We start from the raw sequence: 15,863 nt of genomic DNA, 5'->3' as shown, positions 1-15,863 counted from the left end.
TCTGCTACTGAATTTCTTCTGCCATCCTCCTTCTGCCTCTGGTTTTGCCTAGGAAATCTCATGTAACCACCCTGCCATGTTATTTGATGAGCTTTGTGTAAAGATGTATTTTTAGGTACCTTAGTAATGAAGAATTTAATTATTTTGTAATGTATTTTAAGGCTTTCAGGTCATCTTGGCTCAGGTGGCAACACAAAGAAGTGCTGTGCAATGTTGTTGGCTGTTCGCTGAGTACGGAGCAAGGTGTTGTGCTGGATTGTACTCAAAGCCAATCTACTGCGTGCTGCTTAGTAAAGTTTGACATTGCTTGGACGTTGCACTCACCTGGCCGTGAGTTTGTGCACGTAATCAGTGTGACCAGGGGCTGGCTGATCGCCTCTCTGGGTACAAATAAAGGAACCTGCCCAACTTTGTGCATGAATCTGTGCACATCTTCAATAAAAGAGAAACTATTAAAGACCAACGTCTAAACTCAGTTTAGAGGAGGAATTCAGAGCCTTCCTTTGGCATACTTTTTCTTCTTTACTCCTCTAACAGTCCCAGAAATGGTTTGTCAAAATAAGACAACTTCTGCTTTTTCTGAATATGTACAGGTAATTAGGGGAAACCCAGAATGAGTAGAATACTTTATGTTTTGAATGTCTGTGACAAAATCAGGACTAATTTTTAGACTAGAACTTTCCTAGTTTCAATTACATTGTTTTGAATGAGTAAAATGAAGGAAAGATTTTGCAAAAAAAATCTGAGCAATCCAAACCCATTTCTTCTGAACCAGTCACTGACTTGTGAGGTGTGTAAGGATTGAAACTTGTCATGCTTAACAGGATCTTATTACTAAAAACTGATATTTTGTTTTATTTGCATCCATATCAAGAAATATGAAAAAAAAAGTTGCTTTGTGTTTTTTTTCAAAAGTAAATCTAAAAATCATGGTTTTGTTTTCCTCAAAGTGCTATTTTGAGCTTTAGTAGAAGTTGCTCTTATTTTTTAATAACAAGAAGAAATACAAATTATCCCTGTACTGAAAGGAAAGGTATGTCTGTCTATACTAAGAACTAGGAAGTCCTTCAAAGTGTGTGTGTGTGTATATATATATGTATGTATGTATCTATAAATGTAAATGGACAGCACTTAGACTCATTGATTAATTTATTCCTCTAATGTGGGGAGCTGTCACCCCACATTTGTGTTACCATTATGCATGGTAACTCTTAGCTAGTCTTGCTTGTGGCTAGAGCAAAGAAATGCAACCTCAGTGTTCAGTATCAGCTCTGTTTTACCTTGCATCTAGTTCATTTACGGGATTTTTAAATTGGCCTTCAAGCCTTTTACCACTGAGTCTGAGTCTCAGGCAAATGGTTCATTTTAAATGTGTTCCAAATACAGCATGCAGCCAGTGCAGAGTGCTTGGCAGTGCATCTGAGTCTGGACTGGTTGCTTTGTCTCACATCTTGCTTCAAGCAAATATGAACATGTAATGCACCAGTAACTGAGCAGTCACCCTGAAATGAGCCCATCCCTGGGACCAGAACATGGAGAGTGCTGCTTACACTGGAGCTGTCGCAGTGCTGGGGCCATGCAGCTCAGCCAGCATTTGCAGCCAGCATTTTTTGTACCTGCTGAGAGGGGTTTGGCACCCAGGGAGCATCTTGGGAGCCTGGGCTGAGCTCCTTACTTGGGACCAGGGGCAGTTCCCAGGGCTGCAACCTCCAACAGGACTGGGGGGGGCTCAGTGGAGCTGCCTCAGTGTTTAATGGAAGGTGATGTGAGTGTCTCTGTTGCCATCACCGTGTTGATGCAGATCAGTTGAAAAAATAAGCAGACTGAAAATGTAGGCTAATGGACAGAGTCTATCTGCCTCATAAGCTGTGGGCAAAAATGTTGCTTTGTTCCTTTTTGGGTTTACCGTTAAGTGAAGAAGTAACAGCAAAAGATGATGTCAGTACCAGATTTGTAATATAACTCTCTTTTTCCCAGAGGGAAAATGATTCCATCAGACCTTGAAAGAAGAATTCTTGAGGCCAAACAAAAAGTAAGTTATTATTAAGCTTACTTGCATTTCTGCTTCCCCAAACAAAACAAAAACAAAAGTGAAAAAACACGGCTAGTTGGTTTGGCAATAAAGCTCCACGCAGATCTCCTGACACTGCATTTCCTTTTGCAAAATGGAGTTCATACACTTCTGATTGTTTGAGCCCCAGTTCGACAGATAAATATAGGCACCCTGTACCTTTATTGCTCTGAGTATTAACAGAAAATGAATTGAAAACAAAACACTAGTGCAAGTTCCTGCATGCTCAAGGCTTTGCAGTGCAAAATCCAGGTGACTGTGTGCTCCTTGGTGATGTACAGCATTTAGCAACAGGAGTCCAAGAAATGGTCCTTGGACACCGAGGTGCCTTGCAGATAAGATTTGCTTTACATGACATTACATAGAGCAGACTCTGTTGTTTTGGGTAGGTGAAAGGGAGAAGAACTGTTCCTTTGAGCCCTTGCCTGTCTCCTGCATCTTAAATAAATGGAGGAGACTGGTTTGGAAGTTTGCTGCCACCTTAAGGTAAAAACTGTCATATCACTAGTATCTAAGTTAACAAAAAACCTGTGATATAGCAACTGTGTCCTCTAGGAGCCACTTCTGGGTTCATTGTGCAGGCAGCCATCAGAGCAATGCCAGCTCTCAGGAGGAGTTAGGACTGCTGCTGTGTGACTTTGCCAAATGCCTCTGTGCTTTCTTGTAGGGATTTGTTCCTTTTCTAGTGAGTGCCACAGCTGGAACAACAGTGTACGGGGCATTTGACCCACTCATAGCTATTGCAGACATCTGCAAGAAATACAAAATCTGGATGCATGTGGATGTAAGTATCACCTTGGGGGGGTGAGTGAGGGGGGCAGATTCCAAGGCACGTAAGTGTGAATGTTTTATTTTTTTACAAAACCATCGTATTTGGTTTCTGTAATTAAGTTTGTTATCCAAGTGCTGACTTCCCAGTCCTCTGACAGGCTCGGGTCAAGAGGGCATAACAGGAGCTGTGACTGTGCAGTACTCATAGTAAATGGCATAGTTAAGATGGATGACCTATTTAGAGAGCTTTGGGCCTTCAGCTTTATCTTTAAATATCACTAGTCCAAGAAATCCATAAGAACCATAATGTGCATTGGCTCCGTTTCTGCAGCAGCTGCAAAATAAATACATAAGAAGAAGTCTACATTTTTTTCTGGAGTAAGCACCCCAAATTGCCCAGCAGATTAATCCAGATGCTAAAGAGATTTATCAGATTGGCTGCTTTGCTCAGCTTTATCTGGGTTCTTGCCAGTAAATCTTTCTGAAGGATCATCTTTCAGCCCTGGAATGGATCTTATGTCATTTTTGCAAAATCTTTTTTTCCAAGAAAGCTTGGTAGTTGAATTTACATAGGGCTGACTGTCATGCTTTTGGTTACTTTGTCAGCCCAAATCATTCCAATTTAAGAATTCATGTTTGCCTTCAACTACTGCTCAGCCACACAAAATATCTACCTGTCCTAGATCTCTGTAAGCAAAAGCAAATGCAGGTCTGCTCACAGATGTCATTCTGGAGAAATGCAGAGGTGTGCTCTCATTAAGATAATGTATCTTGCCTTGTAGGGAGCGTGGGGTGGCGGGCTGCTGATGTCAAGGAAGCACAAATGGAAGCTAAATGGTGTTGAAAGGTATGATTTATTAGCGCTAATTAAACACATTTATTAAATGCATTTTAGCACACTTGTGATTACCATAGCAGTATCTGAAAATACAAATAAAAATCAGGCCCTGTTATCTCTGGGATGCAGAAGGAAGGAATTATGCAGACTGCTCTTCCAGTTGAAGCGGCACTGCTCTGTTACAGTGTTGTAGCACTGTGCTTTGTAGTGCAAGCAACAGACATTTCTTGTTTGTATTTTTATTCCTTTCAGCATGCATTCTTGGGTCCAGAGTGGTTTCTGCAGCATCCTCTGATTCTCTGTCCAAAATGAATTAGCAGTTGTATTTCTCTGTCATGAATGTTGGAGGGTTTGCCTGCTGAGGTCTTAGTATAAAAGGTGGATGGGTGCACCTGCAGCTGGGACAGTGTTAGGGCAGTCACCAGCCACTGCTCCATCACTTCTAGAAGGAATGCCACCTCCCAACCATGCTAATGACATCTGGATATACGCATTTGCAGTCCTGAGCTCATCAAACATTACATGTACACACAGCTGATAGCAATGTAGCTTGGCATCTGAAAAGACTGCACTTAAACTCACAGAAACTTGCCCAGAAACTTTTAGTTGTGCTGTGTATCACCTTGCCACGTTAAGAATGTTAATATTTAGCTGACTTCAGGGGAAGACGAACAAAAACCATTCAGGACTTCAGGGAGCCACAAAGTGACATGAGGCTTGAGGAGTATTTTGAGGAAGTACTCATATGCTTGCCCTCTTTTATATTCTTCTGGGCTTCTATTTAGGCCACTTACTAGAGACAGTATGCTGGGTACTTGGAGTCCTGCTCACATTTGTATATTTTCCAAAGCTGATTAAATTATACCCCCTCCTGCCTTTTTTTATCTCTAAATCAAATTGTTGATTAAAATTATAGATGATTTCTTCAACCTATTCCTATTATCATGTATCTATCTCACATGCAAAATTTGGAAAGCAGACAGCGGTTCTATGAATTTGGTATACTTTAGTTAAGACTGCCTCCAGTACTCCAGATCTATATATTGTCCTTTAAAAGGACATACATCCAAATACCCAGTGCATTAGAAAAATCTGAATAGTTATCTGCAAGGATAGAGTTTGGGAAAAAGGTGTTTTCCACACACAAATTGCTGTCAAAATTCTTTGGGAATTAGAAGTTCAGGTTGAACCCACATCGAAGAATTTTCCAAACAGGATGCTTTAGGTCCACAATTTCTCCAGTGCTTGGTAAGTGCCATCTCTGTGTGCCAAGTGGGGAACTAATGAAGCTTGTTGTTTCCAGTCCTGTTCCCCTGCACTTCAGTTTATCCAGATTTCAAATGTGGGTGCTTGTAGAGAAGACTTAACAGGTCCAATTTCTGTGGACAATTCCATTTCATGGTGCGTTATAGATCTGAATAGAACTGGAGCTGTTACTTGTGTTTCATGGGAGAGGAAGGAACAAGAAGGAACAAAATGTCCCTGTTCATTGCAGGGGAGTTGGACTAGATGACCTTTGAAGGTCCATTTCAACTCAGACAATTTTTTGATTGCAAAAAGGGACCATTGAATGAAGGACTCTTGCTCCAAGTATTCCCATCCTTCTGGTAACAGGCAGTCCAGAAAAAAAAACACATGTCGAACACAGAGGTGCTGCAAAGCCATCCTTACCATCGCCTCTAGGCTGTGTGTGGCACATTTTGAAGAGCACCTGGAGGAGGCACGTGTCTGGAGCAGATAAGTCTGACCACCATCAGGACGTGCAGCCTGGTGCCCCCCTCCCAGGGCCTGGACAGTGGTGAGAGCTACGTGAGAAAATCATGCCTGCAGCTGGATAAATGCTCTGCTCAGTCTGGGCATCCTTCCCAAAGCTGCGGCTGGCCAGTGAGAGCACCCTGCTCTGGTTTTAATGATGGCTGTGGTCCAAATTCTGCCAGCCTTGAATCTCTCATGTCATCCATTTGGAATCTCCAAAGGAAGACTTTTCTATTTTTTTTTCTCTCTATGATCCATAGTAAAAAAAAATCACAAAGGTGCTTGATGTGCAGTTATTTTGGGGAGTGTGAGATGCTTTAGAAAAACATCTGTGGATCCACACAGCTTTCCTTTGCTGTTTCTTGCAGTCAGCAGTTTCTTCAAGCATATACTGATGGCTCAAGCCCAGAAAAACTGTTGAAAAACAAATGAAAATTATTTTGGATAATTATTATATTTTTCTGGATGCAGTTGGGATAAATCTGGGGAAATAAATGACCCTAGGGTAAATTGAATGTTTTAGGCAGATAATTTACATCTGGCTGTTGTCAGTAAATAATCCTTCTAAGAAAATCTATACCACTATTGTTATTTAGAGATGTCTTGAAGGATGTTTGCCTGATTCAGCATAGACACAGATAAAAATGAAAAAGTACCATATCAAAGGAAATTCATGGACCTGAGTGCATGTTCAGAATCATTAGCTCTGATGTTGTAATCAGATGGCTGACTCTGATTAAAAGCTGCCAAGTATTCATGAAGCCAAGCCAAGTGGCCAGATGTTGCCTCTGGAAGACTATTACGTACAGTTTTTGCATCAAGCACTTATGAAGTCCTATTTAAACAGCAGAGAAGAAGGCACAGAAGTGTTGCACAATGTCCCTGTGCATCTTGGAGTTGCTTGCTTTGAAGGAGAGCAGTTTAGTAGGAAATGATAAGGACAAGCATAAACCTATAACACAGTCTCCAAATCTATGAAGGAAAATACTGCCACATTCTCACATGCTTGCTTCTGTTCACACAAACATTACCTACAAGTGCATCCTGAATCCTTTAAGTGCTCACATGGCCAGTTGACTCATTTATAGCAGTTTACACCATCAAAACTCAAATCACTGCGCTACACAAAATCATTATCATTATTATGTGCTCTGTGCATCCTTGTCAGCTTGCCAAGTAGGATGCAAATGTATACATCTATCAGCCAGTCATCATATGTAATAATAGTAATTAGCAAATAGACAGTCAAGCATAACACAAAATTAAAACAACAAACGTTGTTACTGGACAGTCCGCCTTTCAGCACTTGTCACAGACCCAAATGTCTCTTCTCTGGTCTGTACTGTGACAGCATCCTGTTTCTTCACAAGACCTGGGCTGACTGCTTTTTTTGCAGAGCATATGTCCTGAGAGGAGTCAAGCTTGGGCTCCTCTGTAGAAGGCTGAATTATTTCTGTGTTTATTGCTGTGGTAATTTTGTACTCAATTCTCCAGTGTGAATTATCCAACTGAAATGAAAGGAGCTGTGAAAATTACCAACACAATGATAAAAGTTACTTCTGGCCAGGTTTTCCAAGCTAGTCAGAGACTTAGAGGTACCCAGAAATATGTAAAGAAATTTTCAAAAATACCAAAAATACCTATGTGAATCAGTTACTAGAATCTTACTGATACTGAAATCGGTGGGAGGGAATCTGCTACTTTGCCAGCTCCCTGTCTGCGTGTTTGCTCTGAAGACCTTTTGCCTTTAGAAAGTTCATCAGTCAAGTGAGTGTTCTTGAGAAGTTTACCCTGTGTTCACAGAGGATAGATGACTCTCCGGAAGGATTAATACTAATTAAGTGTAGTGGATAGAGCAGTTGTCCTGTGATAAGTTGCCAAAATGGCCATCCAAAAACAATCCAGAGCTGGGTCTCTGAGGAAGGCATTGCTTTCTTACTCTCAGCCGAGATTACTTTCAGCTTTGCTTCCTCAAACAAAAGAAGGTAAGCTTTGTTCCTTGTTCATTATCATTCTGACCATTGCTAAATGTCTCCATGGTTTCACTGCTGTGTCTGACCCTCATGTGGTTTTCTGTCACAGGGCCAACTCGGTGACCTGGAACCCTCACAAGATGATGGGAGTCCCACTGCAGTGTTCAGCCCTGCTAGTGAGGGAAGAGGTACGTCCCAAAATCCTTGCTGCTCTGGCCCTGTCTGACATTTTGCTTCTGACAGTCCTGGATGTTTTCTTCATACATGTGTCATAGCTAATAATTGCTAATGGGATGAGAATTAGAAACTGAGAAACAGCTCACTACTCAAAGGCTGAGGGCTATGAGTGTAAAAGGGAATTAAAGCAGCCTTCTACCAGAAAAGATAGATCTAATTAATGGCAATATCTTTACAGTGTTGTGGCTTTGCATTCAGAATGCCTGTAGTAAAGTTGTGGGTGCATAGCTGTGTAACCCTGCTGGTTTCTGTGTGGTGTAAAACATAGCTGTAGGCAAAATCCCATCCTCTTAGGGTGAATGCTGTGGTATGAATGCAGTATGATATTTCATCCATAATTGGGACTTCATTACACTTCCTAGACTTTTATGATAGATATTTCAATCCAGCTCTAATCCATATATCCACTCTGGGGCACATGGAAAATAAAAAGGGAGGACTAAGTTCACTTGCAAGAAGTGGTACTAGAACTTGAATTACCCTTCAAGCCTATAATTTTCATATAACCATCAGTTAGTGGGACAGCTGCTATACAACCACTACTTAGTAGATCAGCTATCAAAAAGCTGGTTGCTGTTTTGCTAACAGCTGTACGACAGATTGTACAACAAAGTGGTTGTGCTTAAGAAGAGAGAAGCTGGCTTTCATTTGCCCTCTGGGTCAGTCCTCTGAGACAAATCCCACCTGGTTGAAGTCAGTACCATCCTTGACCTCTGGTGAGAACAGATGGCTCAGATTAGAGAAAGCCAATTTCTCCCCATCTCCCCCTGCATTTTACTATCTCAGTTTTGAGTTATATGTAAAGCTTAGACTTAATGATAAACAGCAAAGTTTTGAGTCTTAGTGGGCTGGAAATTGCACTTCTAGCAACAGCCACAAGGTTTATCTTAAACTTGGTTGAGGACTGCACAAGAACCAGAACATGACTTTCTGCATTCCACTTAAGAAGCTAAAAAGAAATCTTATGCTTTTCTGGGCCAGGTTCTACACCTTGTTGGCTGCTGGCCCTCCCATAGAGCTGGCTCTCTAAACAGTGTCTACCAGCCCAGAAACAACTCTAGCTGGCTCTTTAAAGTCCATATGCTCTTTTTCAAGGATTTCCTTGCCATTTAAGCATCCAATCTGAGGACTGCGGATTTTTGGGATAAGAACAATGCCTCTAAAAAAGGAAAAAAACAATGACAAGCAGAATTTTAGAGACCAAGCAATGATTAGAAAAGCGGTGTGAAAATCTTTACATTAGACATGAAATTGGCTTGATCTGAGTCAGCTAGGCATTTCCTTCAAATGCCTTGCAAGGAAAGGATGTAGAGGAACCACGACAAGGAGCAAAGAGTGAGATCCAAAAATGAGCTTGTGCATAATGATGCTAAGAATTATAGAGTCCAGAGTTCATTTTAAAAAACCCTTGGCTTTTTCTGGGAGTGGCTTACACATTGCCAGGCCATGTCCTAGGCACAGAATGAGACGAGAAAGAGTTAGGCCACTGAGCAATCGAGTTTGGTATCCCTTTTCTCTTTCAGTCTTTCTCTTGCCCTTGGACACATATTATGCTGAATTTGGGTGCTTGTATTTTCTGCTGTGCAGCCCCATACCCAACACAACCCTCTAAACTGTAGAGTGCCAGAATGACATTTATGTGTCTCGGTTTCTATAAGGGTCTGATGCAGAGCTGCAACCAGATGCATGCGTCCTACCTCTTTCAACAAGACAAGCACTACGACCTGTCTTATGACACTGGGGACAAGGCTTTGCAATGTGGGCGGCACGTTGATGTCTTCAAGCTTTGGCTGATGTGGAGGGCAAAGGTAGGACTTCCTGCAGTATTCTTGTTTGCAGTAAAATAATGCACACCAGATACTAGTTTCTCTTCTGCGATCATCATGCTAGAAAATACCTGACCTGAATTTTCCATATATAACATGAAAGAAAGAATATTATTGTTTTCTCTTTTTTATATTTTACACAATTCAGCTTCAAAGAAGAGCACGTGATTTTGAAACTTGAACTCCGTGGCTTTGCATAGCATTTGCTTTGTGTAACTGTAGGAGTCTAACAGCATAAATCATACATCTAAGAATGTTGTTATGTCCATTTCTGGAAGTAAAAAGATGTTTTATTTTAAAGACGTTCAGAAATTAAGCATGGCAAATTGATACTGGAATATGTAGTTTTGTTCTATAAATGAGATATGTAGTCACCTTTTGGAGGTGTTGGGGAAAATTCATCAAAATCTGTTCTCTATGTAATCACCAGATCTAATGATTAATTGTCTGTACTTGTACAGTGTTGCTAAATAAGCTCTTTCCTGTATTTACTCAATCTTATTATGTGAAGTTGCCCTAGGTTTTTTCGGAGGAGACAACATCACTGTTTTCATTTCCAGAAAGCCTTAAAAGATCCTCGTGTGCTTCATTAAAACTCTCCAAACAATTCAGAGACAGACATGCAGTATGGCTGGATGTGTGGGGTTCTGGAGAGGAGGATGCAGACTGCTGTGGCTGCAGTAACTGCTGCACTAACTGGCTACAGGCAGTTGTAGCCAAATCTCTCCTTAGCTCTAGGCCTTTCTCCTGGGGCTGTGCTAGCTCTACTCGGTTTTCAAAATCTGTGTACATAGAGGGATAATGACACGGGCTTTTAAGTCAGTTCTGCACTGCCAGATTAGATTTAGGAAGGATACCTCTCCAATACTCAGAGACATTTTTTCTTTTAAACCCCATATTTTCAATATGCCTTGTACTTTTTCTCCTCTCACACCTCACTTGTAATACTAATGTTGCAAAATAGGATGTGTATTTCCTAAGTGGTTTATCTATTCCAGCTGTTGGTTCCCCTTCCTCCTTTTTCAAGCTGGATCCTTCATTTGTGGCATCTCAGCTGGTGACTGCGGGAACAATCATGATGTCACAGGCAGATGATTAGGACTTCTGCCTGAGAAGAAAAAGCAGGATTTGTGGGGGTCTTACAGACATGGCTTCTGACTTGATGAGTTGTCAATTAGAATAAAAGCAGTGAAAACACCAGGGAAGCGGGGCAGTATTTGAACAAAATGTGCATTTCCACGGACATCAGACTTGTCCCAGAAAGCACATTTTTGTGTTTAATTAAAAAATATATGTAGTATTGGAAAAAGGCTATCTCATCACCTTTTGAAGATTAAAGTCCCCTCTTCTGCAAGTGGCCTGAAGCACCCCATGTATGGAACTCAGTATCTTCCTGTGGAGACACAGTTTTGTGCCAACCCAGGCAACTCTGCAAAATCCACCACTGAGAGCACCCTCATCATTGATGTTACATTGGTGTTTTGCTGAGAACTGAGCTAGTATCAAGGACTTACTTGCAGAGCTAGCAATAGGGGAGCCAGTAGCAAGACCTGCATGAGCTGCACACAGGAGAGCATCCTTCACTTGACAGAACTGCATCCTTAATCTGTCCCACACTGACATCAGAGAGGTGACCCGTGGTGAGCACTCTAGTGAGTGCTGCATGGGCCTTTTGCTGCGTCTGGTCACAGAACAGTCACTCTTTTTTTCCCCCTTTCTCTAAAGGGAACCACAGGATTTGAAGCACAAATTGATAAGTGCTTGGAACTTGCAGAATACCTATACAACAAAATAAAGAACAGAGAAGGGTATCAAATGGTGTTTGATGGAAAGGTACGTACTATAACTGCTTCTTTCCCAGTTGGTCACCTGAACTTAATGTAGATACCAGGACGCTACCAATAGGTCAAACCTACAGCACATGATAGCACTCAGTGCCCTTGTATCAAAACCTGTTGTTGTGCTGATAACCTTCTTCCTTAGAGAACCCAGGGACAAGGCATAACTTATCAGTTTGTAGTGTCACCCCACTGAACCTAAACAGTGACATTTCAGGGTAAAGCAGAACACGCACAGTCAGAACCAGCTTTCAAACAGTAAAAAGCAGTTGTCGTTTTGTAATTCCAGGGTCTGTTAGGAATGCTGGTTGCAGCACAACGCAGGGCTGGTGCTGCTTGGGCTCATGTGGCAGCAATGACACCGTGTTCCTTCAAACATGTTGCTATGCGGTTTATTTCCCACACCTTGTACATCATCACTGAATTTGGTCCATTGAGTCTCATGATTGGTAGAGATACTGACAGCAGTCAGAATTGCTGTAGCTCACATGTTCAGCATAGAGGAACACAGCAAGGAAAGCAACTGCTAGGAGACTGCAAAAATACACAAAATGTCAGCTGATTCTGCCTTTTCACTTAATACTCCCACATTAACTTAAACTAGCTAAGATGCTGTTATGCATGCATATGAATACAAAGCTAGTGGAATCAAACAGAGCAGTAATACATTTTATTATATATACAAAAATGTTAGACTATTTCATCTACCACCTGTGACTGGTGTTTACAGGACTGGATTCTGCATTATGCTGTCATGTAATAACAGTAAATGACACAGTCCTCACCTCTAAATTATCTCTGATAGTCTCTTGCCTTATCCACGTGTTCCCTTCAGCTGCCTGGGGGGACAGCACCTATAAAATCTAGATGCTTCTCAGGAGGGGGTAAATATATTTGCACAGCTGGGTGATGTATTTCTGCAACTGACATCCTAGAAATAAATTGCCTAAAATTATCCTTTCTGCATTAATAACAATGATGACTCTCAGTGGACCACGGTAATGAAAACCATTCATTGCTGTCACAATATGATGCATGAGAGGGGAAGAAGGCGTGAGTTTAATTGCAATTGAGATATTGTGAGCATTTCTTACAGTGTAAACCACTGTTATTCTGTACTTAGCCTCAGCACACAAACGTCTGCTTCTGGTATATACCTCCCAGCTTGCGCAGCATGGAAGACAACGAAGAAAGGATGAGCCGCCTCATGAAGGTAAGCAGCATCCCCAGAGTGTCATGCACTGAGCAGCAAAGACCTTACAGGCAGGCAGGCCCAGAAATGATCTTCAGGGCATAGGGTCTGGTCAGCTGGCTGTATTCTGGCAGATGACACTTCCATGGTCATCTTGCTGCAGATTAGTCTGGCACTTCACTTTGGCCTCCAAGTTCAGTATTCTTGAGCTGGCCTCTTCTCTGGAGTTCTTACTGGAACCCTGTGTATATTCAATGAGGTTAATGTAAACAACAGTGGGAGTGAGCCCCACAGATGCAGCAGTATGTATGCACTTTGCCATACAAAAAGAAGATGGAAAACAAATGCAACTTGTTTTGAGCACCGCAAAAACCAGTTACCGTGTGCTAATTGCCTGTGAGCAAAACTGAGAAAGTAGGGAGGAAATTCCCCAGTGATTTAAAGAGCAGGACAAAGAAACTGGATAAACCCAGTATATTTCAAATGATCCATTTATTCCTTAGCCATTTAATTCCTTAATGGAGGTTAACTGCTTTATCAATATTGGACTGATGTTCACCTTAACAGCTTCTTACATCTCTTCATCCTTACAAAAAAACCAAAAAAGAACCAACTCTGCTTTTTAGTTATAATAATAGTAATAGTAATCATCATCATCATCCCCTGCTTCTTGTTGAACACCACTGCAGGTGGCACCAGTGATAAAAGCAAGGATGATGGAATATGGGACGACCATGGTGAGCTATCAGCCTCTGGGAGACAAAGTGAACTTCTTCCGGATGGTCATCTCAAACCCAGCAGCAACTCATCAGGACATTGATTTCCTGATTGATGAAATAGAGCGCCTGGGACAAGATTTATAATAACCGGGTGTGAAAGGCTGTTCCTGGACGTCTAAGCAGACAATTAAGTTGTCACAAACTGTGCGAATGTATTTGTAGTTTGTTCCAAAGTAAATCTATTTCTATATTGTGGCGTTGGAGTAGAGTACAGTTTAAAATCAAAAAAACCATGGCTCCTTTAAAGTCCTTTCCTGAGTTTTAGAATACCTCGATAATAATTAGCTTCACAAAAAGCTGCATTGAAACAAATGAGGAAGAACAGAAGATGTTTAAAATTTTATCCCAAATTTTAACATGGGGACTACTTCAAATTAAAAGCAGTCAGACCGAATGATGCCAAATTTGCCCAAAATGGTGACAAAATCAAATTAAGGGAATAGGGAGAGGGTAGTCAGAAACAGAGTATACAAGTCATTTGTTTAAAAGTGGAAGCCTTTTTCATAGTATTAGAACAGAATTTCTAATTTACCTATAGCAGTATTTCAAATGTATTTAAATAGGTATAGTTTTACAAAAGGAAATATATATATATATACATATATATAAAAACCCTATTTTGTAAAATATATATTTTTGTTTTATATGGGTTATAAAACTGCAAGGACAGAAGCTGAAAATTAACTAGAATTCTTTTTCTTTTGATGAGGTGCCTCAAGTATTTATTACTGCTTATTTTAAATCATAAGCCCACATACATTCTGAAGAGGTACCCGTACCTCATTTCTCCATGTCACATGGATTGTAGGTCTCCAGGGTTGATTACTGAAAAACCTCAAGAGTACTGCAGCTCTTAAACCACTTAATAAGATCAATTACAGTACAACAATAGGATGCTATTATTCCTAATTATGTTTCCCACTTGGCCTAACTAACCAGACGCACAATTAATCTAACCAAGACTGAAATAAGGTTGTATTTGGATGGTTTCTTTGTCCTGTGGTAAAAAAAGCCTATCCAAAAAGTCACATGTCGGAATAAGTGCTTACATCATAACCATTTCTGCTCTGAGCAGTACAAAACTGTACGAAATATGAATTGCCTGGAATGCTTTCTAAAGAAAGTTTCGTTAAGAGGGGAAAGGCTTCTTACGGATGTACAGGTCTGCAGGACAAGGCCTAAACTAAGCATGACCATAGTCCAGATGGCAGTGTTGGAGGTTGTTGGAGGTTGTTGGAGGTTGAGTAACAAACTGCGTTGTCAAAGGTTCTCCCAGTACTGGACTATGTCCTTTGCTACAACTTTTTAAATGGCAGTAAATGAATGAGCTTAGGCCGCATCTGCCTGGAACAGCCCTTGCAGAGCCTCAGCAGCCTTAGAAGCCACGGGCGTGACTCTTGCAGAACTCATTGCTGCCCCATTCCTCACCATTAGCAGTGACTCTGAGAAGGCAGCTGATGTTTATCCCCTTTTCCCCTTCAACAGCTGGAAGTGTCAGTAGGAATTACGGGGCTCAGGTCTGTCTATTTATAACCCTACAAAAGTTTTGGTTTTAACTTTGCCTACGTGGCCAACTTGTGTTTGTAAAGCAATATTGTTTTGCTGGCTCTAACATACTTGAAGAGAAAATAAAAAGTGCAGTGTGCGATGTGGTTTTAATTTCATCTAAAATAAATTATTAATTCAACGTAATATCATGAGGACATGAAGTAAGAGGAAATAGTGTCTGTAATTGTGTTGCCTTTATTATATTGATAGTACTGTTTTGTCACCTCAGATTGAGGCTGTGCACTTTAGATTTAAACTGTACAATGTTGCAAATCAACATGTGTTGCTGTATAAGCTTGTACAATATATTATTGATATGTCATTATTTGTGTGGTTGTAGTATTGACTCTTGATGTTGTAAGAACTGCATTTACGCCAGTCCCTCTGCTATACCTTTGCTTGGTAAGAACCTCTCCTCGTGGGCTTGTAGGCATTCCTCACTTGGGTGTGCCGCCATCGCTGCCTATGGTGCATTCTGTGGCAATTTGTTCTGTAGAGAAGGGGCCAAATGTGGCAGGAAGGACTTCAATGTAACCTTCTCTAAATGTGTCACATCCACCAGTCTAACCACTGACGTACTGAGTAGAGCAGCAAATTACAGTCTTTCTTGCTGTGAAAAAGGCAAGCAAAGAGCATAGACATAAAAAAGTATGGGGACAATGGTGAAGGTGATCAGTAGCCTGGTTACATCTTGCATGTGCAATTCTGTTTTAAAGTACTAAGTGCATACGATGTATTTATTAGCTGTGTGTGCCAATCCAAGATTCACATTCGGTGTTCCAGGAGAACCAGCATTTTTTTCCACATTACAATGTTTATTGCAGCCGGGAAAGAGTGGCACAGCAACCTGTTCTTGTGTTTGACCAAAGTATCTTATCTGTATTGTTGATCTAAATCCAAATAAAAGTGTACAATGTGGCTGTGGGTCTTCTCATTAGCAGCACCGATGGGCACTGTGCAAAAACCAGATTTATCACGTGTGCAAGGCCCCAATATTTCGGAGCAAGGCCCCAATAAAGAGAATGTTTAATTGTA

General features: G+C 41.0%; 1 protein-coding gene across 3 annotated transcripts in view; it reads left to right on the top strand.

Moving 5' to 3' along the window:
• The window catches only part of GAD2 (glutamate decarboxylase 2), a 34,348-nt gene extending 18,485 nt beyond the window's left edge, over positions 1-15,863 (top strand). For all 3 annotated transcript variants that reach the window (XM_048951005.1, XM_048951006.1, XM_048951007.1), the window contains 8 exons: positions 1,978-2,032; positions 2,739-2,855; positions 3,625-3,689; positions 7,518-7,596; positions 9,304-9,453; positions 11,197-11,304; positions 12,433-12,522; positions 13,191-15,863. In XM_048951005.1, the coding sequence (XP_048806962.1) occupies positions 1,978-2,032; positions 2,739-2,855; positions 3,625-3,689; positions 7,518-7,596; positions 9,304-9,453; positions 11,197-11,304; positions 12,433-12,522; positions 13,191-13,364 (838 nt within the window). In that variant the 3' untranslated portion in view covers positions 13,365-15,863. The remainder of the gene's footprint in view (positions 1-1,977; positions 2,033-2,738; positions 2,856-3,624; positions 3,690-7,517; positions 7,597-9,303; positions 9,454-11,196; positions 11,305-12,432; positions 12,523-13,190) is intronic.

The sequence above is a fragment of the Lagopus muta genome, chromosome 7 (assembly GCF_023343835.1).
Source record: "Lagopus muta isolate bLagMut1 chromosome 7, bLagMut1 primary, whole genome shotgun sequence".
NCBI lineage: Eukaryota > Metazoa > Chordata > Aves > Galliformes > Phasianidae > Lagopus > Lagopus muta.
The sequence above is the reverse complement of the archived record's forward strand: the minus strand, read 5'-3'. Positions and strand labels throughout refer to the sequence as shown.